The sequence below is a fragment of the Corticium candelabrum genome, chromosome 20 (genome assembly GCF_963422355.1).
Source record: "Corticium candelabrum chromosome 20, ooCorCand1.1, whole genome shotgun sequence".
NCBI classification, from domain to species: Eukaryota; Metazoa; Porifera; class Homoscleromorpha; order Homosclerophorida; family Plakinidae; genus Corticium; species Corticium candelabrum.
In genome coordinates this window covers 5,041,798-5,066,600 of record NC_085104.1, presented here as the reverse complement: position 1 = coordinate 5,066,600, position 24,803 = coordinate 5,041,798, and the positions used below count along the sequence as shown (strand labels likewise).

Here is a 24,803-nt window from a genome sequence, read left to right as displayed (position 1 = left end):
AATTGTATGTAAGCTCAGGTCTATTTTACATCTTCTGTATTTAAAAATTTGCTAGTATGTACTGCAAATTTTTTAGTTCAGGATGCGTTCTGTCCGAGGCTAGTTACCCGTATAACCTCTAGACCGGATCCTAACTAGCTATCTCCTAGCATTGAAGTATGGACGTAACATCAATGGACGACTATTTGGTACTTGATTCATCACGTTATGAGCACTTACGTTATTTTGGCAAATTGTGCTCACCGTGCAGAGAGAATTCGTTGAAGTTTGCCGTCGTGTAGAGGATGGAAGAGAATTTACAGTGCACGTTATGGCTTTCTGGGAGCGTCTAGCGAAGCTGCAACTTTCCTACGCAAAAGGGTAAGACATATCCGGTTTTGCGTACAATCCCTTCGCCGAATCGTACGTTGTGGTTCTGAAGTCTGGAAGAATTGTGTCATGGCAAAAAGGCAGTAATAGAGCGAATCTTTAAAGCCAAGAATCGTGGAGACCGCGAACATGTTGGGTATGTCATTATTGTTAAATTAACTTTATTTGATTAACTAAACGTTTTGATTTTTGTTTAATTTTCTAATTGCCAAATTTGCATGATCATTAGGTTAATTTTGTATTTAGAAAGTATAGTTTTGTTGAGAGGAAGGCTTTTCCTTTTTTATAATGGCTGTATCAACTCTGTCAATAGGGCTGGTAATAACCTACTACAGTTAGACCTCGTTATTCGACACTCGATAATCTGACACCCGCACTTTCTGACACAGATGTACGTGAAACCAATTTACATGGATCACTATTGGATTTGGTCTCATTTGTCCGACATTCGAATTCCGACTATGACACAAAAATATCGCTAGCTAATCTAACATACGCATGCGCAATGTCATATTTGCTTCATATATAGTCATATATAGCGATGCTTCAGGGGAGGAAGAAGAAACTGACACAGATGTTGAGGAGCTCAGCCAGTTAATTTCTTTGCTGGACGTTCCTACAGACGATCAGATGTCAGCCAGTGACTTCGTCAGTGTTGACTCAGATGCTGAAACAGGCCACTCCCTGACTGATGAGGAAATTGTGGAATTGGTTACTGCTACAGATATGGACGATAGAGACGAAAATGAAGATGATGACAGTGATCCCCACTTGCTGTCACCTTGTCTGATGCACTCGTTGCAGTTCACACTTTTACAACCTCTATGGAACAAGATTTCCTATCTTTCAAGGATGAGACTTGTGCTGTCCGATCTTGCATAGTAAACTGCAACATATTAGTGTTGTATGTGCACAGCAACGTAGAATTGATTTGTATTTTAAGTAACCACATGTCATCATGAGTTTTATCAGCAGATTAAGAGCTTCATTCTTACCTTTCCCTTATTAGTCCGACAACTTAGATAATGAGGTTTGATGTCGGATTATCCGATAATCCGACACCCTCACTAATCTGACAAAAAGCAGCCAGACCAACGTGGTCGGAATAACAAGGTCTGACTGTAGTGCAAGTCCAGGATCAAATGAGTATCCACCAAGGGTTTTACCTATTGTGAACATATTGACACCTTTTGCTGAGACCTTACCCTGTTGTTAGCGTCAAGATGCTGGAATAGACTCTATTCTAGGGTCAACGTATTGTTAACTGGAAATAGACTAGTTATACGCAACGCATGAAATGCTAGGGATAGTACTGTAGTGCAGGCCGGTCATGTGACGTATGATTGACCGGCCTACTAAGCAACAGTGTAACATGTACGTGATTTCTGATAGAGGCAAATACGTGACCAGACAGGCAACGGCGTAACATGTGATTGCTGACTGAGGCAAATACGTGACCGGATGTCAGTCTCTTTCTCACACTCTTCTAATTGGCTGTGACTGGTTACAATTAGGTACAAATCTATGGCACTCGAGGGTTTGCACTGTAGTGCTTCTTATTTTATTCAGTAAGGGGTCATCCGTAATTATCGACGTTTACTCAAGCATACAAAGCAGGGTTCTCCCCAAGATTTCAAAAAAGTGTGGCGGAGACAGACGGTAGTTGTAGGACATGCCCCTTTCCGCGACAGATGCTCGGATACCCAGACCTTATCCGAGTCATACTGACATTGTTTGTGGTTTCAAGACTTGGAGTTAGACGTATGCTCTTTGGGAGCGGCAGAGTCGGACTGTGACTTATTGTGGTCGGTCTGAGGCAGAGCTCCTTGATCCGCTTGACTGGAATTGGTTTCCTCCGTCTCTTGTTACTTTTAGCTTCTGTATCTTCGGGACATGCTCTCTTTGACTTTCATGTCAATACGGGAAAGAAGGAAGTTATTGAACCTGCCACTTTCCTCTTCATCTCCGTTTTCATTTACGCACGCTCACGTTAATGCACACATCTGCATAGCCTCGAAATTCCAGACCTTTCTCGTGTAAACGAAACATTTGGACATTCTAAATTGACTCTGGCCAGTAGTCTTCCATTGTCATTGCACTATCTGCACATCTTCCTCGTGAGACAAAGATAGGCTGGCAAAGACAAAATCGTTCTCAAACTGTTGCTACTTGTTTGCTGGCATTTTATGAGCAGCGCAAGGTCTCTTAAGACAGGTCTGTTAGAGTCTACCACAGAGTACCTACTGTCCCACACCATGTATGCTTCAAACATGCACGACGAACACTTAGTGTGCACTATACACGTCATACCCTTGCGACGGATAGTTACATACGCAGGTATATACAACACGCTTATGTGTAAATGCAATATCCTGACTTCAGGATTAATTCCTATCTACTTCAGGACCAAAGAAATTATCGACATTTTATGCTCCATCCCAGAAGCATGCAACTGTGGTTACTGTCCTCCCCCTAACGTACGTTTTGTACACTTGAGTAAATGTCGGCAATTACGGATGACTCCTTAGTCAGCTGTCGCATTGAATCACATAGTCTAGTTGTACAATGTAGAGAGGGAAGCTTTTGTGAAAGATATTTGAGAGTTTTCTTGTCTATGGAAGTCAGGAATTCCTGTTATTGAGATCAATATGAAAAGGAGAATGGATGCAACAAGGTGGCTACAAAATTACAGACTGTTTGAAGACCGTTCCAGAGTGCTGTAACATGAGCTAGACAGCCGCATCTATAAAGAAAAGCAATACATTTTTGTAATCAGACATTACAGTTGCAGTAGCAGTACTTACTTCCACAGCACCTCAATACTTGACATATCACAGCTTGTTACGGTTTACTCGTGATTTATTCTCTCAACTACTGCCAAAACCCAAAACACAACAATGCAACCTCCAGCATGCTAACCCTTCCAAATAATCTAACGCACACTAAACTGTCTATTACTATCACATCTTTCCCTATCAGCCAGGGGAAAATAGTCACACATTTTTGACCCATAACTTCAGTGCACCGGCAGCCTTGACAGAACATCGGCATTTCCAATTCCCCTTTCCAGTCGGTAACGGGTGTCATCTCACTGCTGCAAAATCAGAGCCCATGTAGTCAGCATATTGTTCTTGTTTACCATCTGCTGTGATATTGCAATGCCTGATGGTCGGTCTCCACAGTGAACTTCCTAGCATCCAGGTACACGTGTAGGGCTTGCACTGCCCACACAATAGCTAAGCACTTTAGCTCTACTGCAGCATACTTTGTTCTCTTGGCAGCAACTTCGACTCAGAAAACGAATGGGATGTTCCTCTCTATCCAGTCTCACTTGACTCAACACTTTACCTAGACCTTGTGCGGAGGAATCCATCTGCAGGACGAACTCCTTTTCAAAGTAGGGACTTTGCAACACTGGCCTGAAAGCTAGCTGATTCTTCAACTTGGTGAAGGCTTGGTCACACTCTGTTGTCCATACAACTTCATTAGGTGCTCTCTTTTTCGTGCAGTCAGACAACGGCTCAGCAGTCTCTGCCATGTGTGGAATGAATCACTGATAGTAGCTCACCAGGCCGAGAAACAATCTGAGGTCTCTCTTGGTCTTGGGTTGAGCTATCTCCTGAATGCATCTGACCTTTTCTGGGGCAGGTTGAATAGTGTCTTGGCTTACCACATAGCCAAGGTATGGTGTCTCATGCATTCCAAGCTTACACTTAGCTGGTTTGGCTGTCAGGTTAGCCTCCCTCAGCAGTAACAGTACTGCTCGCAGATGTTGAAGATGTTCTTTCTAGGTTCTACTAAAGGTCACCAAATCGTCCAAGTACGCCAGTGCAAACTGCTCCTTCCCAACCAACAACTGATTCATCATATGTTGGAACGTGGCCAGTGCACCACTCAGACCAAAGGGCATAGTAATGAACTCAAATAATACCCGTGGTGTGGAGAACGTCGTCTTTGGATGCGATTCTGGTGCCAGTGGTATTTGCCAATATTCTCGCATTACATCCAAAGATGAAATATATTGAGCGCCTCCGAGTGAGTTGAGTAGATCATCAATTCTCGGCATAGGATAAACATCAAGCCTTTGCCACAGTGTTAAGCTTTCAAAAGTCAATGCAAAACCTGTTGCTGCTGTCTTTCTTAAGTACTAGCACTACCAGAGAAGACCACTCACTTTTTGAGGGATGTGTAACTCCCATCTGGAGCATTTTTTCACCTCCTGTTTCACTGTCGTCTTGCATGTGGTATTCGATAGGGTTGCTGGCGTACTGGGCGAGCTTCTCCTGTATGAATGTGGTGCTCGACTGTGCTCGTTCTCCCTGTGATTTCTCACAGAACATCTGAGGAGTCCTCAACAATCTCCATCAAATTGTCTCGCTGCTCACTTCGTAGATCTGGACCAACAATTACTTTACGAGCACTGGACTCTTTGCTCTTGGCTAGTGACGGAATGGCCTCATCCAGGTCGAAATCATCATCCTGATGAGAGTCCATGTCTTGCACCTCCACTGAACCATTGGTGTTCCCTGTCTGATGGTACCGCCGTAACAGGTTCACATGTACTACCCATAACCTCTTCTTTTTGTGCGGCATGTCCACATCGTAATCCATTGACCATACCTTCCACTTCACTACTAAGGGTCCCTGCCGCTCAACTGGTAGCTTTGAAGTCGTCGACAGAGTCAGTACTAGTACTTGCTTTCCTGACTCAAATGATTGAGTCCTTGATTTCTGGTCATACCAAGACTTCTCTTTTGCACTATTTCTCTCATTGAGGCCATTCTTTCTCTCTCTCTCTCTCTCTCTCTCTCTCTCTCTCTCTCTCTCTCATGTTTCATACATATGAGATCACATCCTCATTTGTTGTCTTTTTGGCTTCCCATTGTTCTTGCAGGACATCTGAAGGCTTTCTCACCTTCTTTCCTAATAGAAGTTCAAACGGGGAATCATGTGTACTCCTGTGCCACCTCGATATGCAAACAGGAGGAAAGGCAGCAACTGACCTAGTTGGCTCGATCTCCGTCCTTGAACTTTTGCAGCATTGCTTTGAGGGTTTCGTTAAAGTGCTCAACCAAACTGTCTGTCTGAGGGTGATAGGGACTGGTTCTGATCGCCTTCACTCCAAGCATCCGGTAGAGTTCCGGCAGCATACTCAACATGAAATTGGTTATCTGGTCTATTAAGATCTCCGAAGGAATGCCCATTCGAGAAAATAGCTCCCATAGATGCTCGGCCACGATGCTCTTTAGTGGAAACGCCTCTGGGTACCTAGTGGCATAGCTACAGACAACTAAAATGTACTTGTTGTACGTTCCAACGGTCCCACTATGTCCATGGCAATCCTCTGGAAAGGCTCATCGACTACTGGCAACAGTATCAGAGGTACTTGGTCCGACTTGTCCTTTTGAGCCTTCTTTTGACAGGATCACAACCAACACCTGCAGTAATTGGCCACTTTCTGGGAAATGCCAGGCCAATAAAAGTGCTGCAAGATCCACTCAAGAGTCCTTTTCTGCTCCATATGACATCCTGTCGGATGGTTATGGGCTAGCCTCATGACTCTTTTTCAATAGGTGGCTGGCAGCACAATTTGTTTCACTGTTTCCGATTGCTGGGGCTCTCTCGGTCTTCACTGGCGGTAACGAGTGCCATCCATCCATTGAAACCCAGTCTCCCTCAGTACTTATCACTGGCATACTGGTGGACTCGTGCCAGTGAAGGATCTTCTGACTACAACCATTTCAGCTTTTTGGTATCTAGTGGTCTGGGGATTGGAGCCTACCGTATATGATGAAATGTTGGCAGGGAATTATTTTGGTGGATTGGCGGATGTTTCAGTGACCGCCAATAATATAAAATCCGCCATTAAATTTTCCATTGGGATATATTGACGTCATCAGGCACACGGATAAGCTATGTATGTGGCGAAGTGGCGGTACATCATGCGTATGAGGTCACAAGATGGTAGGTAATCCCTGCTTGCCGTCTGTTGTAACTATGAATGAGGCCATGAGGCTATGGATGAAGCTGGACTCCCACGGTCACTCAGTCAAGTTCTTTGCACTAACGTAGCAGTTCTTCATTACTATGCAGTAGTTGGAGACCAATATGATAGGAAAATGTGAGCCACGAACACAGCTGTCAATCACAAACTCCTCCATGACCACGTATGCATTATGGTAAGACATATGCAGGGTTCAAAAAACCGGTCGCCAAGTCGCCAAATGGCGATCTCTGTGGCGACTAGTCAAGCCTAGGAAGTCACCATGCTGTAGGAATGGAAAATCGTGACGAAGATAGACTTTCCAGATTTCCGAGATTAGTAGGAGCTTGAACTAGTACGGCATAATCTGGGTGCACAAAAACCTCAACTTTGCCATCTACATGAACGCTGTTCACCCGTGTGTGTGCGATCCTAATGCACTGAAGCACGTGCACAAGGAACGACACTTACTGCACCTGGAAAACACTTAGGTAATTAAGTAATTAAAGAAACCGCACAATAGGCTCGATTTTGACTGGCTTCCCGCACAATGGCGTGTGTTCAGCACTTACGAAACTTGAAATGTGCAACAGAAGTCGAAGCCAGAGCAATTCTAGCCGAGTCCGGCAAATACCAATATTCCCGGAAGCCTGCTACTAGTTTCTTGTCTCGGTGCCAACTAGATTTGCTGGCTAGGGATCTGATACCAGACGATGCTCCTGCAAATCTGCTTCCAGTAGCTGTGGGTGTAGACGGAAACTGCCTCTATTGAGCCATTTTTTGCTTTTTGCGTGGCATGAAAATTGCCATAAAACTATGGCTCCGCACTGTTTTTGAGCTCATGCTCAATTACATCAGTTGCTGCAAGGAACACACTGACAAGGTGTTAATGGAGTCTGGCTTCTCCCTAGTGTTACTTATGGTAAGAACTTCAAGTATGAGATAACGGAAATAAGGCACATGTCCACGACAAAGAGACTGTAGCCCTAACCTGCAAGTATTTATGTCTCCATAATTAATTAGGCATAATTAATTAGGCTTTCCAGCGATGCATCACGTGACTCCTAATTGAAAGTTTAGTGTAGCAAACTGTTGGTCAGTTGGTCAGTTTATATACTCTAAGATGTTCCAATCCTTGAACCTAGATGTTAATCTAGAGAGTGAAGCATCTTCTGTGCCTGCATGTGGTTACATTGCTGCATCATACTGTTGAACTAGGATGAGCGTAACAAAAGTAAGTAGCTATAATAAGCCTATTAAAGAGACTGTTTGACTAATAACTTCTGAGCATCACAAGTAGGCGTGGCTCGTGTACATTTATTGAGGGGCGTGGGATAATAAGAATTGCTTTACTGACCAACATTTCTTAGGTTTTTCAAACCCTGATATGTCAGTTAACAAACAAGGATGTCTGACTGCCAAAATCAAATCCACCATTATGCTTTGTCAATTTTTTAGCAAACCGCCAATATAAATTCCCTTCAATGTTTTATCTTATATGGTATTTTGCTTGTCTTTACCAGTTTATCCAACTCATCTGAGATGTTGTCTGGCTGTGCCAACCACTCTTTGCGAGCCTCGCACCTTTCACTTCCGTCTCTAGGGAGTTATCCCTTCCTGAAACAAATCGTCATGTAACTTCCTTAGATTCCCAGCCTTGTATTCTGACTCCAAATCTTGAAGTTTGGCTCCAGAGACCGCTACTCTTGTTTGTTCCTCGGCGTTCTCCTGGACCTGATGTTTGGCTGATCGGGTTACTACATTAACCTCATCCGCTACCTCCCTCTAGCTGCTAAGCCTACAAGATCTTCTGCGTCTGTTTCCAACAGCACTTCTCTTGGCAAATTTGGAACAACTCCAGCTCTCAGCCACTGGTCACTCACTTCAATTTTCACTTGAGCCAAAGGATACTCTCGCCAATCTCCATGGCAACATCCAATCCACGCCACCTCCAAATTACTTATTCAGAGCTACTAGCCCTTCTCACCGGCTTGTACCCTGCTGCCTTATCTAACAAAATAAAAACTGAGCAGCCATTGACCTTTCTTGACCGACGATAACTTAGACTCTGGCTTGCCTCTTGCCCATGCACATAGTAATTTGAATTTCCACCGTGTTTGCGCAGCTGCGGACATTGGGCTTTGAAATGGTCCAGCTACCCACACTGGAAGCAACCCTTCCTGATTCTCTTGGTAGTAGCGGGCTTTTCTTCCCCCACTCGCTCCCCAATCCCTTTAGGCCTCTGTCTCCTCCTGAAGAGACGGATCTTGCATGTGGTGCAAGAGGCAGTCTAGGCTTTATCATTTTGGCCTTTCAAGCTTTTAAGTAGTCATCTGCCATCTCCTGAGCCTTTTTTTGCCCTTCTAGGCTTGTATTCCCTTAACCAAATTTGCAGTTCTTTTGGCATTCCATCTAACAGCTGCTCCAATATGATCACATTCGAGATCTCTTCTACTATTATCCCTTGGACTGTACCCATTTGGAAAACAAATCCTGGAGCTTCAACGTGTGCTCCAAATACGATCCCTCAGCTTCTTTTTGACATGCTCAAATCCGCTGCTGCTAGGCCTCCTCACTGATGTTGTATCTCTTCAAAATAGTCCTCTTCAAGCTGTAATAACTCCTAGCTTCATCTGGTGTTATGTTGGCATATGCTGCTCAACTCAAGCCTTACCTGTCAGAAATGGTGCCAGCTTGACTATCCACGCGTCCCGGAGCGCACGAAGGCGGAGGAAAGAGAAAACGGCACAACGAGAGGTTGACGCAAGCGCTGATTGCTTTAGAAGAGAGGCAGACAGCAATGGCCACTGAGGTTAGAGCGAGCGTTGCCTCTTCCATGCCCGTTGGAGGTAGCGCAGAAGCCATGCCTGCCCATCACCATGAAGATGAGTCAGGTCATGTTGCATCACCGGAAGCTCTCGGAGAGCAGCCGGGTACTCTATGGCAACTTCTATGGCACTAATTAAAGAAAAATTTGTTTCCTTCCTGTTGTAGCATGGTGAGATGCAGTATGGTGTTGGTTTTTGTAGTGCTCTTCGTGACTTGTGGAGCAAGGTTTTGTCTGACATTGAACTAATGTCTACAAGTCAACAAGAGATTGGGAATCACATCAGTAAACAGATTGCTCAACCCATTGACTCATTTGTAAAACGAAAGCTTAACAAACAGGTAACAATACTTGTTTTGTATTTCTTTCTTGAATCTTCATATTTTAATTAATTATGCAGGCAGGTCTTTCTAGTAGTGCTCAGATTATGTTGAAAAAGCTTAGAGCTGACAATGCTGTTATTTCAGAGGTATTTTCATGTTGTGCTACGTTCTTTATTGATTTTATAAGACTGGTAACTTTACGGATGTTCTTTTGCAGGAAAGATCAAGGTACGTGCTGTTTACAGTTTGTTTTACAAGATGAAAAGATTTGTTCATAATGAATGTTGTGCTATGTATTAGTTAATCTGTTTGTCAATTTGGACGTAATGTGGCAATACAGAACAACCATTTAATTTATTTTGTTAATTAATAGAGAGAATTTTGACCAAAACATAAACATCAATCAACTTTGTAGAAAAGAGGTTAAGTGATAACGGTAAAAGTATGTTGCAGTGCTAGCAGTAGTTATGACAGCGATAAAAACTTATGTTGTATTTTGGTGGTATGTGCATAGAAAATGCAATAAACAGATGATACCGTATAGATGAAACATGGGCGGAAATTTATTTTGACAGTTTGCTAACAAATTGACACAAAAAGCATATTGGCAGATTTTATTTTGGCAGTAGGACATCAATGTTGGATATTTGATTTCGTATGTGTACAATATTCCTTACCCACTACAGCTGCATTCATGGCCATCACATTTACCTAGCTTACTGGCAACAAAATGTTATCCCCTACTTGCCGTTTGTTGTGCCTACCCTGTGTAACAGGACGGTTAAACCTAAGAATGAGATCAAGGTCGTGAAGCTATTGATCAAGCAAGTGGAGTCATGCGGGAGACATTCTTTGCACTGGCACAGCAATTCTTTATCAATACATTAGTTGAAAGCCGTGATGCCTGATCACATGGGTGATGACGTCAGCATATCCCAGTGGCCAAATTAATAGCGGATTTGTAATGGCACTCATTGAAAATCTGCCAATCTGCCAAAATAAATTCCCCGCCAATAGTTCATCTTATACTATAGGTGTTTGATTGACCAAATTGCATAATGAACAATGGTTAGAAATATTTTTGACAGAAGATAGGGAAGTAGTGAGATTTGTCACACTTGTTAGGTGAGGCAAATATTGGTTGCTTGTCAATTTCTAACTTTTTGGGTAATCCGTGCTCATTTCTTCTTAATTTAAGGACGGTTTTGATTTTGTTTATTGCAAGTCTACTTTGTGGTTAATTTGTGTTTGATGGCATGCTTCCATGTTTATATGATCACTTGCACACATCTCAAGCGTCATGTGTTTTCATACAGTTATTGAGTAGTCTTTCCCATGTGCGACTCCTCTCATCTGAGACCACCTCTTATTTACGACCAAATTGGCTGTGGCAGTGTGCATGGACCAAATTTGTATAGCAGCTACCTTTTGACCACCTTGATAACGTGATCAGTGACCGTTAAATGTGTCACATGCACCTTCGTTATCGATCAACCAGGCAATATTGGTGAACACCTCCAGGAAGCACGCGTCTACAACTACTCTTGGAAGCTGTTTGGTACGTCTCAGAAGTGCAGATGTGAATGACAGTGCTGAGGTAGACCTTGGTGATAGTGATCGTAATGACTATCTGTCTGAGAGGGAGGCTGCTGTCTACCTACACTGACTTGGAGAATTTGCAGGAGTCACATGAGTAGTAAGCATGTCACATGTACACTTTTGAAGAGGTCACGTACATCACTGGGAGAGACCACTTCTGTTTACGACCACATTTGACAAGCTTTTTGGGGTGGTCGCAAAATGGGAGAGACTGCTCTAGAAGTGCACTTGGCTTTTTAATGCAGATTTTTACGTCTTGTATGCTTTTGTTTGGCACAGACTTGCTTTGTCAATGACTTGATTGTCATTATAGAATTTGACAGCTCTGCATGTGTGTTCTATAGTTTGTGTGTGGTTTTTTGATTTTGTGGGCTTTGTAATTTGTTTTACTCTTCGGTCAGTTATAAAAGATGAGGAGGTTGGTCTGTTAATTATGTAGATGCATAATAACGATGTGTACTGCTCTTGTAAAGTCTGGCTTTGCTATTTTGACAAATAGCTGTAGCATGTGGTAGAAATACTAACATTGTTGTTGTTTTGGGTGCATGTTTAGCAGGGACGTTGTTTGGCTTGGGCTAGACTGGGGTATAGTCCCCCATCATTTGTAGACGTGGAAGTTTGTGGACTTTAGATACGTAATGCTTGGAAATGCACTTTATGTAATCAAATATCGGGATACCAAGGCTTTTGTGAATCACATGTCCATGTAGTATCTAGGAATTTGAATTTAGTGGACCGTCGTTTGTTATTAGATCTACTGATGAAACTTACAACTGACTTTAGCTAACACCACCGTACGGACAGGTCTACTCTATCTAGGCTAGCTATCGATAGCTATTATACATGCTTGCATTCACCAGTTTGCCTCACCTTGTCTTTGTCAATTGATGCACAGACACTGTCAGTTCTAGAATACAAATATTTCAACCGCGCATTTGTGCACGTGCAGGAACATAACTAACTACTTATGGGCCTGTGTATGCATGTATGCTGCATAATGCATATGTAATGTGTGAATAAGTACAAAACTATCAGTTAACTAATTAAAATCTAATAAAAATTGGGCGTGTACTGTAGGAGCGTGAAGTTTAGTCCCCCATTTCCAGAAGTCACGCTACACCCTTGTGTTTAGGTATGTTCGTTCAGTAAAGGCTGATATAGAAAGGAACAAGACTGTTGGTCAGGTCACTCCAGTGCAAGAAGTAGCAAAAGCAGATGACAGTGACGATGCGCAACCAGACATCAAAGAGTCAGATACTGATGGGTTGACGAGCATTCCTGTTGGTGAAGGTGACAAAGATGTTAAAGGTAGTTCAGAGGGGTTGTCTGCGAAACCTTCAAAAGTAACTTCATTTGGTACTAAATACATATTCTCTAGTGCCTAAACTTCAGTTCATATTATATTTGTTTAATGGGTTGGACAATTATAGGTGGATTGACGTCTTTGGAATCAATACACAAACAGAATGTTGCACGGTTTTCTGAAGATCACAATCGTGTGTTTTCAGTTGTGTTGCCTGGTATTCTTGAGGTACAGTACTTGAATGAGAAATTAGTACTTTGTTGTTGTATACTGTACTGACTTAATGATCTCTATATGACAGAGCTGAGCTTGTGTGTGTGTGTGTGTGTGTGTGTGTGTGTGTGTGTGTGTGTGTGTGTGCATGTGTGTGTGTGCATGCATAAAGCATAATAACAGTCTTTATTTTACTTGCCTTGTACTGATATAGGAAGTCAACATGATTGAAAGGGAACGTATTGAAATGCTTTGTTCTTGTTGCAATCAATTTGCTTGCAAAGCAAACGAGCTGTTGTCATTACTGACATTTAAAGAAACTACTGATGCCATTCAGGCTGCATTGGAGACTTCAAGACAAGGCGGCTGAGTGTTCATACCAACTATAAATAATTGTTTCACCATTATTGTTGTTTTGCTTGTAGATCAATTACTGATTGGTTCACCCATTCCTGACGCACCGGCATTTGCACCTCCAACAGCTGAAGAATTAAGAAAAGATCAGGGAGCTACTGATCATGCTTCAAGTTCAGGGTGGAAGGGAGTGTTTCAAAAGCAAAAGCAGGAAAGAGAGCCACAAAGTGAGGATGCTACTAAATCAAAGTCATGGTTTTCATTCAGAGGTCGTGGTCGGTTCTCAAAGAAACAAGGAGGAGAGACTCAACCGAGCAAAAGTATGAGCAATCTTTTTTTATTGGCCGATTCCATTATATTTAATTAAAGTAAGTATATTAATTGCTATAGCAGACAAAGAGGACCAGGATGCTGAGAGTGAAGCACACGTTGGTATGTTGTGCAACAGTATATGAAAGTGTTTTCTTGTTACACAACTCTATCATTCTGGTAGACTGAGTTTTTTCTACTTGATGTGCTTTTACCATTCATTGTGTGATAAAGAGATAACATAACAAAAAAGCAAATGGGAAATAGACTTAATCTAAGTAATCTATTTAGTGTTAGATTGTTTCCTTTTAGTTTACAGTAGTACTTAGATAGCATTTCTAACTCCCTGTAAGGCAAAATATAATTATATTATCATAAAACCAGCCGAGCTTGCCCAGTCAAATTAGATTATGTAAATATTTTGTTTCAGGCATATTGCACTGTTATTGAGTATCAGTATCACAATTAGGTTGCTAGTTGAAAACCAATTTAATCCTTGTTTAAACAGAAGCTGAATTTGGTCTTTGTGCAGAGTTACTGTACATGCCAATTTGAGTTAGCAGCTTTTGTGCTTTAGCAGTGTCCGCGATTACGGTCGGACATTGGACATTGTCTGCCCATTATCACAGTTTTTCCAGCTAAAGCCGGACAGTTTGTCTGGACAAGGCCTGTGAAATTGACTTGGGGTATTTATAAAACTAGTAGAGATTTGTGGAAGTCAGATTTTCATTTGTCTTTAACGGGATATTAATTTGTTAACAATCAATAGTCTAATCAGCTCGGGCAAAAAACGGGTTACTCAGCTAGTAATAATAACCACATGTCTTGTAAGAGTACCTATCTCTACTGCTGACAGGTCTTTAGGACCGTCAATGACAACTAGCATTAAATCTCAGGTACAGTAGCAAAACAAGCAAATACTACAAAGCCAACTGTTGGGTGCTCTACTGTACTATGAATTTTAGTATTTCATTATGTTTCTTGATTGCAATTCATGAAGTTGAAGTTTAGATACCAAATCCACCAGATTTTTAACTGCTCTACGTAGGAGGACAGAATAGATGTGCTGATTTAATAATGGAAATAATAACAAATTTGTGTGATATATATAAAAGTGTCATGACTTTTGCCTGCAGATTCAATGAGCAAGTCTTTACCAGAAGACTCTCGTTTTGAAGTGAAGCAGGATTTTGATGACCAGCATGATGATATTCCTAGAGAAACTTCTGAAAAGTAGGAGTTGCTATTGGCATGTATTGCATTGACTATTTTGATTGCTGTGACACTGAATTAATTATGTGGCTACATTTGTCTAAGAATGCTTTAAACTGTCCACTGTGTGTATTATCCAGTTCTCAACCCTGTAGGAAGGTAATGCTATATATATATATATATATATATATATATATATATATATATATATATATATATAATATATATATATATATAATATATATATATATAATATATATATATATTATTATAACTTGACGACGCACTCATTAAAATTAATGGTGCAAAAAACAGAGGCACAAACAGACAAACAAACAAACAAGTAATATAACTACTATGGCATCAATCTACTGAAAACAAGTCTCCTAGTACTGATTTACTACTTCTAACTGGTTCAACAACCAATGGTATGCCAAGCTTGCAGCCTCGCGCCTAGACTCAGATAGAGATAAATCAACGTTCTTCCAAATGTCATGAGCAATTGACTGTCTCGACAGTACCCTGGTGTGGCTTTGGCAGTAATGCAATTCCCATTTCTGGCATGAAGTAAAAAAGGACGACTACTGAGAATTATACATAAGAGACGAAATGTACGCGATAGCACTGTTCTCAGACTGAATTAGAGAAGACAAAAACTGTAGCTTTCGTTTCCTCAGCATCTCGGGCAAAGGCAAAAGACCGGTGGAATAAATCATTGTATCGACATGACATCCTCTTCTTCTGACATTGCAAATTTTCCGTATAGCATCATTCCACGCTACACGTACTTTATGTAGTTGATTATCACTGCAACAACACAACTGACACCCATAAAATACAGCTGAAAATGCTTGTAATAAACGACATAACACAATTGGAGTGGCTCCTTTAAATTGATGGTTGAAGGATGAGAAAAAACCTCTTCATTTCAAACTCAATTGACAATGACTCTTTCATATCAGCGCACATAATATACCCGAGATGTTTCAGCTTTGAACAAAGTCCAGGATATTCCCATCAAGAATCAGCTTAGGTAGTGGCACCGTTGACAACCACGATGCTCTACTGGATACAAAACGAATACACTTTGGCTTAGAAGAATTAAACACTAAGTGCCTCTCAACAGCAAATGTAGAACAAATATGTAGTAATTGTTGTAAGCCATATGAGGATCCAGATAAGAGACAGATGTCATCAGCATATGCCACTGCTCCTATATTAACTTTTCCAACACTGCAACCATATCCCGACCTGTTAATCTTTACCAATAGATCATTGATGTAAATAGAAAACAATAATGTTGAAAGGACACCACCTTGTCGCACACCAGTAGTTACAGCAAATGTATCAGATAAGACTCGTCCCCACTTAACTCTGCCTTTCAAATTTTTGTACCAGTATTCCAATAACCGCAAAATTAATGGATTGAAACCTCGATCTTCCAAGATGCCAAACAATTTATCATGACTGATCCTGTCAAAGGCTTTAGAGGCGTCCATAAAACAAGAAAATACAGGAGATCCTCTCATATTGAAAATGTTCTATAGTCTCTCGTACTAGAAATGAGCACATAGTTGTACTATGTTTTTGCTTAAAGCCAAATTGAAGATCGCTTGACTGAAGATTAGACTTACACATGTCCGCCAACACAAGTTCCAAGATCTTAGAAATTGTTGAAGACAGAGTTATACCCCTGTAATTTGACATGTCAGACTGCTGGCAAGTTTATCTTTCACTATTGGTACTATAATCCCACCTGTCATGGAGTTGGGCAGATAGCCATGAATCAACATACATGTGAAAAGAGTTGAGATATGAGCAATGACGCAACCTGGGGCATACATCAAGTGTTTCTCACAGATATTGTCCGAACCGGGAGCCTTATTGCCCCTCAGAGACTGAATGACTTTCTCAACCATGTCAGCTTCTACTACAAACTCAGATCCAAACGGTACGTACCTCCCTGTGTAGACACTGTGATTGTCTATTTTGGCTTGTACCAGACATGTCATACATCTCAGAAAAGTGACTTCTCCAGAGTTGTGCAATATCGGTTTCATTAGATAACCCATTAATGGATGTTGCTTGTGAGATTTTTGAAGATTTCAGCTTATCAACTGTCTTCCAAAATTGAGAGCTAGAGCCCCCCAGGCCCGTAGGCTGGGGATTCGAGGGGTTCGGGGGGGGATCGGACGAACCGCCCGCTCAGCCGTGAAGGTCCGCTTTCGATCCAATGTATTATATACTGACGCGTATAGTACGCAAAACGCGCCTTTAATTAAATTTGTATGCGCTCCTACTAGGGGTGCATTTCTTTTGCCTCTTCTGCTCTTCTGGAAGAGGCCAGAAGAGTCACGCGACCTCTTCTGGTCGTTTCTTTTGCTTCTCCCCCCTTCTTCTAAAGTGTTAGAAGAGTCACGAGACCTCTTCTGGCTCTTCTGGCCCAAAGGCGGAAGAGGCAGAAGAGAAGAGGTCTCGTGACTTGTGAGACATGCGCATTAAACACACTCGTATCGATGGAGCCGTACGAGCGTCCTTCGCTTCCATTGTTTTGGAAACCAAGTGGTCTTCCAGCAATATCAAGTCCCACAACTACAGCTGCTGCTAGTGAGTGCTCTCCAAGGACCCCCTTTGAGGCACCAGAAACGGAGACAACGGTTGTAGAAGTCGCCTTTTCAAGTAGAGATCCAATTTCTTTAGTGAAAACCTTATTTTGCTAATTAATTTCACAACTAGAGTACGTCTGTACTCTAAAACTATTAATGCGCATGCTCAGCTCTTCTTGGTCCTCTTCTGGTCATTTCTTTGGCTTGGCTCTTCTGATCAGACTGCGCATGATCGACCTCTTCTGTTCTCTTCTGACACCTCTATTCCAGAAGAGTAGAAGAGGCAAAAGAAATGCACCCTAGGTCAAATTCTCTCCATTGTTTTCATGCAATCCCTGCATTTCTCGTTATTTCTGTATAATATGTTTTTAATTGTAGTGTCTACATATCTAAAGAAAGTGCTCCATGCATGGACGCAGCCGTATGATTGTTTGTTCCCTATGTGGTCGCAAACCGCTATCTGCTCCTTTTCACTCCTAAAGCACGCGACCTTTTCTACTTCGAAAAGCAACTAGTGCCCTTACATGGCGATGGCTGGTTTCTTGTACTTTGCTTTGTGCTGGCGTTCGTCTGTAAGTCGTAACGTCACAAAATATTTGTTCCTCGTGCGCTCGCAAACAGCTGCAATTTTGCGCTCCACCTTTACCTAGCACGCAGTCTTTTCTCACTTTGAAATATGGTGTCGTTCGCGGTAGTCTGCAGGTCCCCTGCATCTATGCGTTCGTCTGTAGTTTGCAAAAGTTGACATTGCAGTAGGAAAGAGGCGACGAAGCTGCTGGCCGGCTTGAAGCACATGCAGCACATGTGCCCGTCGACAGATCGCGAAAGCTTCTTCTAAATCGGGACTGTCGAAACAGCTTCAAGCGAATGCTTGGTCACTTATACAGGGTTACATATTATCCGGTATTTTGTGTTTTCTCCGCCAATAAGCGAATTGTATGATGCCCCAATTATCTATACGCGGGAATTTGTGTTAATTAAGTTAACATAAGTTGCCCAGGTGAAGAATGGGCTACTCAGCTAATATATATATATATATTTATATAATTCGAAGAGCTAAAAAGTAACATGTATGTGACGTCATTGGTCCATTTTGGTGTATTACGCACCGCCCACTTCTGAAGCCAGGCTACGGGCCTGCCCCCAACATGTGACAGGCTATTCTATCTAAACGTATCTCTTTGGTATGTCTTTTTAGTCGTCTTACTGCATACTTGTATCTTTTCTTATCATTCTTCATTACTTCATAGACAGGACCACTGGTTGGCTTTCCAGACGCTGCCCACTGACCAAAAGACTGTCGTGCAGCCACCTGATAAGGACGAACATATTGGTTCCAACCATTAATACAACTCTTTTTACTTTGGCACTGATCTTTCAATGGCAGGCAATGATATGCAGCGGAATGCATCAGACAGGCTATGTTAGATAAGTAACCTTCCAACTGTTCACGATGATCATGTGAGTCTCACGATGATGGACAATGAGCCAAGTGCACTGGAAAGCTTATATCTGCAAATGACTGCCAGAGAAAGCCTTGATAATTACAAATGTCATCTGCACTAACAGACTTCCACAATGGTTGCCCCAAAGAGGCAGTTTCACTATTAAGATCATTGTTATCAAAACTTGTTTTCCCTTGAAACACAGAAGTCTCAACAGATGCAATTAATGGGAAGTGATCAGGAAAGTTGTCAGATTCATCAATAACATTGATCTTGACAATGTTGTTCAAGATCGAAGTAGTACATATCATGTGGTCAATCCATGAGGTAGAAGAACAGTTATCAGATCTGTAAGTCATGGTAATAGATGATGACTGTGACAATAGCTGATCTGCAATGCACAAGTGACATTCCTCAACGAATTCTCTCAAAGCTACGCCAAATCTAGAATATCTCCTAGGATCAGCATTAAAATCTCCCACGATGCAAATGTCATCGCCAACATGAGCTTCGACAAGAGCTTTTAGAGTCCCAAAACACTGAAGAAAAGACACGTAACTCTGACAATCACCATAGTCAATAGGAAGGTAAACTGACAATACATACAGAGACTGGTTATTCTTTCTCAGTTCAATGCCACATATTCTGTCATCTCTAAAGTTCCTCAATACAGACACAGAACAAGATATATTCCTTCTCCATAAACATGCAACTCTTCCAAAAGGACGGCCTTTGAGAATCTTACTAGAGATATCTACAGCAGAACAACTATAACCAGTAAATTCAGAATGAATATATATATATATATATATATATATATATATATATATATATATATATATATATATATGTGCATGTGGTAGCAAGTAGGTGGTGTAGTTAGTGGTTGCTTATGAATGAGGATCGTTTGACAGTACACCAGGAGAGTTAAGTTCACTGGGTAGCCACTGAACTTTATATCAAGCATTCGTTTGCCTGATCGCTGAAGCTGATTGACGGGAATACATATAAAACTAGAAAAAAGACCAACAGGCATGTTTTACGTGGCTGCTGTTTGGGATTGAACTTGTTTCATCGTGACTTGTGAATCTGAACAATAAATTTAACCATTTGCGTAGTTTAATTAACTAATGATATATTTTCAAGAGTATCGAGAGCAGTTAATTATATTTACAGTTTATGCGTGAAGACAGTAGCAGGCATGCCAACAGTATGTACATAAGGTAAGCTCGCATGTGCTATGAGTAATATCGTATTATCAATTTGTATACTGGTAGAGTTAACGTGCACTGAATCAGTCCTTATTTTAATTGAATCATTTCTGGGTTCTCATTCCGATGATAACACATACAAGTCACCATGATGTGTTAGTACACTACAAGGAACAATGATGCCACATTTAGACCAACTCGTCAATTGCATAAGGCAGGCTGCATTAAGCATAGGAACAAAAAACCCGAGATAGCTCTGTTTCCTAATCTTGAGTTCCTAATCTTGAGTTCCTAATCTTGAGTTGTACATACATGCATTCTAATGTTTGTGACTTTAACATTTTAAAGAATTTTATATCATTTCTTCAATTTTCCCACAAAAATTTATTGTACTGTAGTGTTGTGTTGTAGGGTGCAGCTATTGCTTACACTTACCTAGTAGTAGACGTGGTTACTTGATATATAAAGCACATTGCAACGTACGCGCAGTGTAGAAGTACTCGTAGGGATGAAGATAGTGGTGTACTCTCAGGTACAGTATCTAAGAAAGTGCAGAATGAGTTGGCATAGCACTTTTCTCACTGTCAGCTTTATTTTGAGCACTAATAATATATACAGTATGTATTTTAATTGAATTACATTTACCGAGTTATTGCCAAGGCTTCTAATCCGGGTCGCACAACAGAAAGGGGCGCGGTCATGTACGGGCAAACCATCAAGCTCTCGGTATATGTGCACGCGTCGGCCGATCCCGCGACCCGCAAGCCACTCTTCATCTACTACCCGCGCTTCGGAACCGCTTCGGGTCCATAACGGAGAGGCGGCCGTAGCGGAAATAATAATAATAACAATAATAATAATAATAATAATAATAATAAATGGCTACCACTCGTCGTTATGCCCCTCCATAATGGGCAAGTGGGGTCTTTACCCCCCATCTGGGCGCCCACCAACCCGGCAGGTGAGCCCAGCGGGGTACATGTTTCCGTGTAGTCCATACGGCGATCAATGACTAACCAATTCGATATAGATTGCAGGCATTACGGTGACCGCGTACTCGATACAGCACGCCTAGTGGATATCAACGACCACCAGGAAAGCACTGGACGTCATCGTCAACGGACCGTTCGCCAGACCACAGAAACTCCCCAACGACTGAAACGAGTCATAGTCTCATGGATAAAGCTAGAGAAACACGAGAAAGAAAGACGGACAAGTTTCACAATTTACTGTCGTCACTGGGGTTCAAACCCCCAAACCATCGAGTGGCTACCGTTGATATCCACTAGGCGTGCTGTATCGAGTAAGCGGTCACCGTAATGCCTGCAATCTATATCGAATTGGCTAGTCATTGATTGCCCTGTGGACTACACAGAAACATGTACCCTGCTGGGCTCATCTGCCGGGTTGGTGGGCGCCCAGATGGGGGGTAAAGACCCCACTTGCCCATTATGAAGGGCATAGCGACACATAAAAATGATGTTACATCGTGTCTCAAAATGACGAGGAACTGGAAGTCTCCTGGTCCAGACAAGGTTTATGGTTTCTGGGTCAAGCGTATCACATGTCTGACTCGTAACTACAACCTGCTGGTTCAGAATCCGGACTCTGTACCCGGCCGGTTGTCTCAAGGAATAACAACTCTGATTCCTAAGAATGACAAGACTGACCAGGCCAAAAATTACCGGCCTATCACGTGTCTGTCTGTCTTCTATAAGACCCTCGATCACCTCAGTCATCAGGCAAAAGATTGCAGGGCATTTGGATTAGAGAAACCTCATGGCTCTGGAGCAGAAGGGTTGTCGACAGGGATCTTTTGGTGCAAAGGATCAGCTGTTGATCAACAAGCTGCTTACCGAAGACTGTAGGACCAGGCACAAGAGCTTGAGCATGGCTTGGGTGGACTACCAGAAAGCCTATGACAGCGTGCCACACAGTTGGTTGCTACGATGCCTTCAGCTGCATAAGATCAGTCCAGTCTTGTGCGGGTTCTTGTCACGTGTGATGAAGAGTTGGAGGACATCGATGGTGCTTTCTTGCGAGAACAGTACGATCAAGACAAGGCTTATGCAGATCAGGAGGGTATTTTCCAAGGTGACTCACTTTCTCCACTTCTCTTCTGTATGGCTCTCAATCCTCTACGCAAGGAGCTGAAAAGAACCGGTTACGGCTACCGGATGACCACTGGACATGGTGAGACTGCCAAACGTCAGCTCATCAGTCATCTACTTTACATGGATGATCTGAAGCTGTATGGCAGAAACTTTGATCAGTTGAATGGTTTGTTGCACACGGTTCGTACCTTCTCTGATGACATCCAGATGAAGTTTGGTCTTGACAAATGTGCTGTTGCACACTTTGTCAATGGCAGGCTATCTGGACACAACTCTGGAGTGACGGTAGGAAAAACGGACACCATCAACTGTCTGGAACGGGGTCAAGTCCACAAGTACTTGGGTGTGGATGAGAGTAATGGTATTCAGCACAGCATGATGCGGGAGAGACTCCATCGTGAGTACTTGCGCAGAGTGAAGGTGGTTCTCCGGACTGAGTTGTATGGTCGGAACAAGATTCTAGCCATCAATGGATTTGCTCTACCGGTTCTCACTTACGGTTTTGGCGTCATTCATTGGGGGTGCACGGACCTGCAGCAACTTGATCGACGGACCAGAAAGCTCCTCTGTATGCACGGTGTCCACCATCCTGCTGCAGATGATGACCGACTGTACGCTCCTTGCAGTGATGGGGTAGGGGGTTACAAAAGATTGAGTCGACATATCAATCTTGTATTGTGAGGCTGAACTGTTACCTTGCTGACAGTTCTGATCTTTTCATGCAGATGATACGGGAGTGTGACTCTGGAAAATCTTTACACTCGATCAAGCGCATGGCTTGTCGGTTTACTGCACAGCTGCAGAAGAGTCTTGCTTCGGACGACAAGACGCAGAACCTACACAGGAATGCATCCATCTCGGTTGAAGGTGGCTTCGAGCAAGCGCCTGAAACAGATGCAAGACATTACCGTACGTGTTGCAGTTCTCTTCGTGTGCGGTCCTGGAGCGGGAAGCCTATGCACAGGCAGTATCACCGTCTCACTGAGCAACCGCTTGTGGACATGAAAGAGATCTACGGATGGCTAAAGGCAGCGAATCTTCTTGCTGCAACTGAAGGACTGGTTGTTGCTGCTCAAGACCAAGCTCTTCGGACTCGGTACTATGAGCGCAAGATTCTACATCGTGATGTCAGTCCTACTTGCCGCATGTGCAGTGTAGGTCTGGAAACAGTCGACCACATTGTGGCAGGCTGTAGTGCTTTGGCACCGATGGACTACACTGATCGACACAATCAGGTGGCCTCCATCATTGACTGGGATGTTTGTCGCCATTTTGGGGTTTCGGTGGAGAACAGATGGTACCGGCATCATTCTGATAGGCTTGTGGAGACGGATGTCATTACTATGATGTGGGATACCACCATCCCCACTGCCAGGAAGCTCAAAGCCAATCGTCCAGACATCTGTCTCAGAAATAGGAAGACAAACACTTGTCTTCTTATTGATATCAGCTGTCCTGCTGATGGCAACATTGGCAAGAAACATGCTGAGAATTTGGCGAAGTACAGCGACTTGCAAGTGGAGATAAGCCACAAGTGGCATTGTCGAACATTGGTGGTTCCGGTGGTCTTGAGAGCTTTGGGCACAGTGCACGCAGGTATTGCACCGTGGCTGGACATTATTCCAGGTCGTCACAACCTGCAGCACTTACAGAAAATAGTGCTTCTGGCATCTACTCGGATTCTTCGTAAAGTCATATCTTCTTTCTAGACAGCAGTGATGGTCTAAGTACTTCTGAAGGAGGGTTTGCTTCCAGTTCTTGTAATAGACTTTACAAACCAGACTGATCTGGTTGAGCACGACACATAAAAGTCACCGCTGTGGCTTAGTGGTTAGCGACAATGGCTACCACTCCATGGTTTGGGGGTTCAAACCCGTGAAGACAGTAAATTATGAAACTTGTCTGTCTTTCTCATGTTTCTCTAGCTTTATCCACGAGACTATGACTCGTTTCAGTCGTTGGGGAGTTTCTGTGGTCTGGCGAACAGTCCATTGACGATGACGTTCAGTGCTTTCCTGGTTGTCATTGATATCCACTAGGCGTGCTGTATCGAGTTCGCGGTCACCGTAATGTTTGCAATCTATTTCGAATTTGCTAGTCGTTGATCGCCGTTGGACTACACAGAAACATGTACCCTGCTGGGCTCACCTGCTGGGTTGGTGGGCTCCCAGATGGGGATAAAGACCTCACTTGTCCATCATGGAGGGGCATAGCGACACATATATTTAAATTCGCATCCAGATAGGACACAGAACTCTCTGGAGTAACAACAAACAAGAACCACACAGACAATTTAGTAACAGACATTGCAACTAGACAAGCAGTAGCACAATTATGTATCTATATATCTTTGTAACGAGTACTAAAAATGTTCATCTCCTCATTAATACCACGACATAACATACTATGTCTGTACACATGCCAGGACATCGAACCAACATATATCTAGAAAGGGTAGGTGTACCTAATTGCAGGGCCGGCGGAGCCCTCCAGATGTTGAGTGGGCCAGGCCTTGCTTGGCCAGGCTCCGCCCACTTGACAATTTTGACTAGAGCCGTAGAGCTAGGGTGGAGCGAGGCATGTTGTACACGTCCCAGACTTCCTGCTGTAAACTTCCGAATTATGGTTGGTTGTCTCATCTGTAGAGGTGAACAATAACTAATTTATTTAATCACTTATACCATTTTCCCGAAGTTTTTGCCAAACGCCTGTTGGTGGAAGTCCCATTTTCGAACGCTGGGTGGGCCATGGCCCACCTCGTCCACCTCGCCCACGCTGATCCGCCGGCCCTGTAGGATAGGTGTACCTAGATGAAGCTCTACGTGCTATGATCTTGAATATTTGAGCACTTGAAGCCTAGAAGCTGTCCAAAGACCCAGAGTCTCAACCACGAGAGGATGAAAAATGCTGCCTGTGCTGGACACATTTAGCTAGT

At 42.7% G+C, this 24,803-nt stretch overlaps 2 protein-coding genes across 3 annotated transcripts; both read left to right on the top strand.

Annotated features, from left to right (window-relative positions):
- Window positions 1-62: 62 nt before the first annotated feature.
- LOC134195367 (uncharacterized) lies at window positions 63-14,609 on the top strand. 2 transcript variants are annotated; one of them, XM_062664386.1, is made up of 12 exons: window positions 63-188; window positions 251-360; window positions 422-505; window positions 9,382-9,520; window positions 9,580-9,648; window positions 9,720-9,730; window positions 12,234-12,409; window positions 12,532-12,632; window positions 12,832-12,979; window positions 13,043-13,291; window positions 13,362-13,403; window positions 14,417-14,609. In XM_062664386.1, the coding sequence occupies exons 1-12, from the start codon at window positions 159-161 to the stop codon at window positions 14,515-14,517; spliced, it is 1,260 nt and encodes a 419-aa protein (XP_062520370.1). In that variant the 5' UTR covers window positions 63-158; the 3' UTR covers window positions 14,518-14,609. The 2 variants fall into 2 exon arrangements, with proteins under 2 accessions (XP_062520370.1, XP_062520369.1); XM_062664385.1 differs by having other exon boundaries at window positions 12,234-12,457.
- Window positions 866-1,437, top strand: LOC134196125 (uncharacterized). Its single transcript, XM_062665202.1, has one exon. The coding sequence runs from the start codon at window positions 868-870 to the stop codon at window positions 1,249-1,251; it is 384 nt and encodes a 127-aa protein (XP_062521186.1). The 5' UTR covers window positions 866-867; the 3' UTR covers window positions 1,252-1,437.
- Window positions 14,610-24,803: the final 10,194 nt, after the last annotated feature.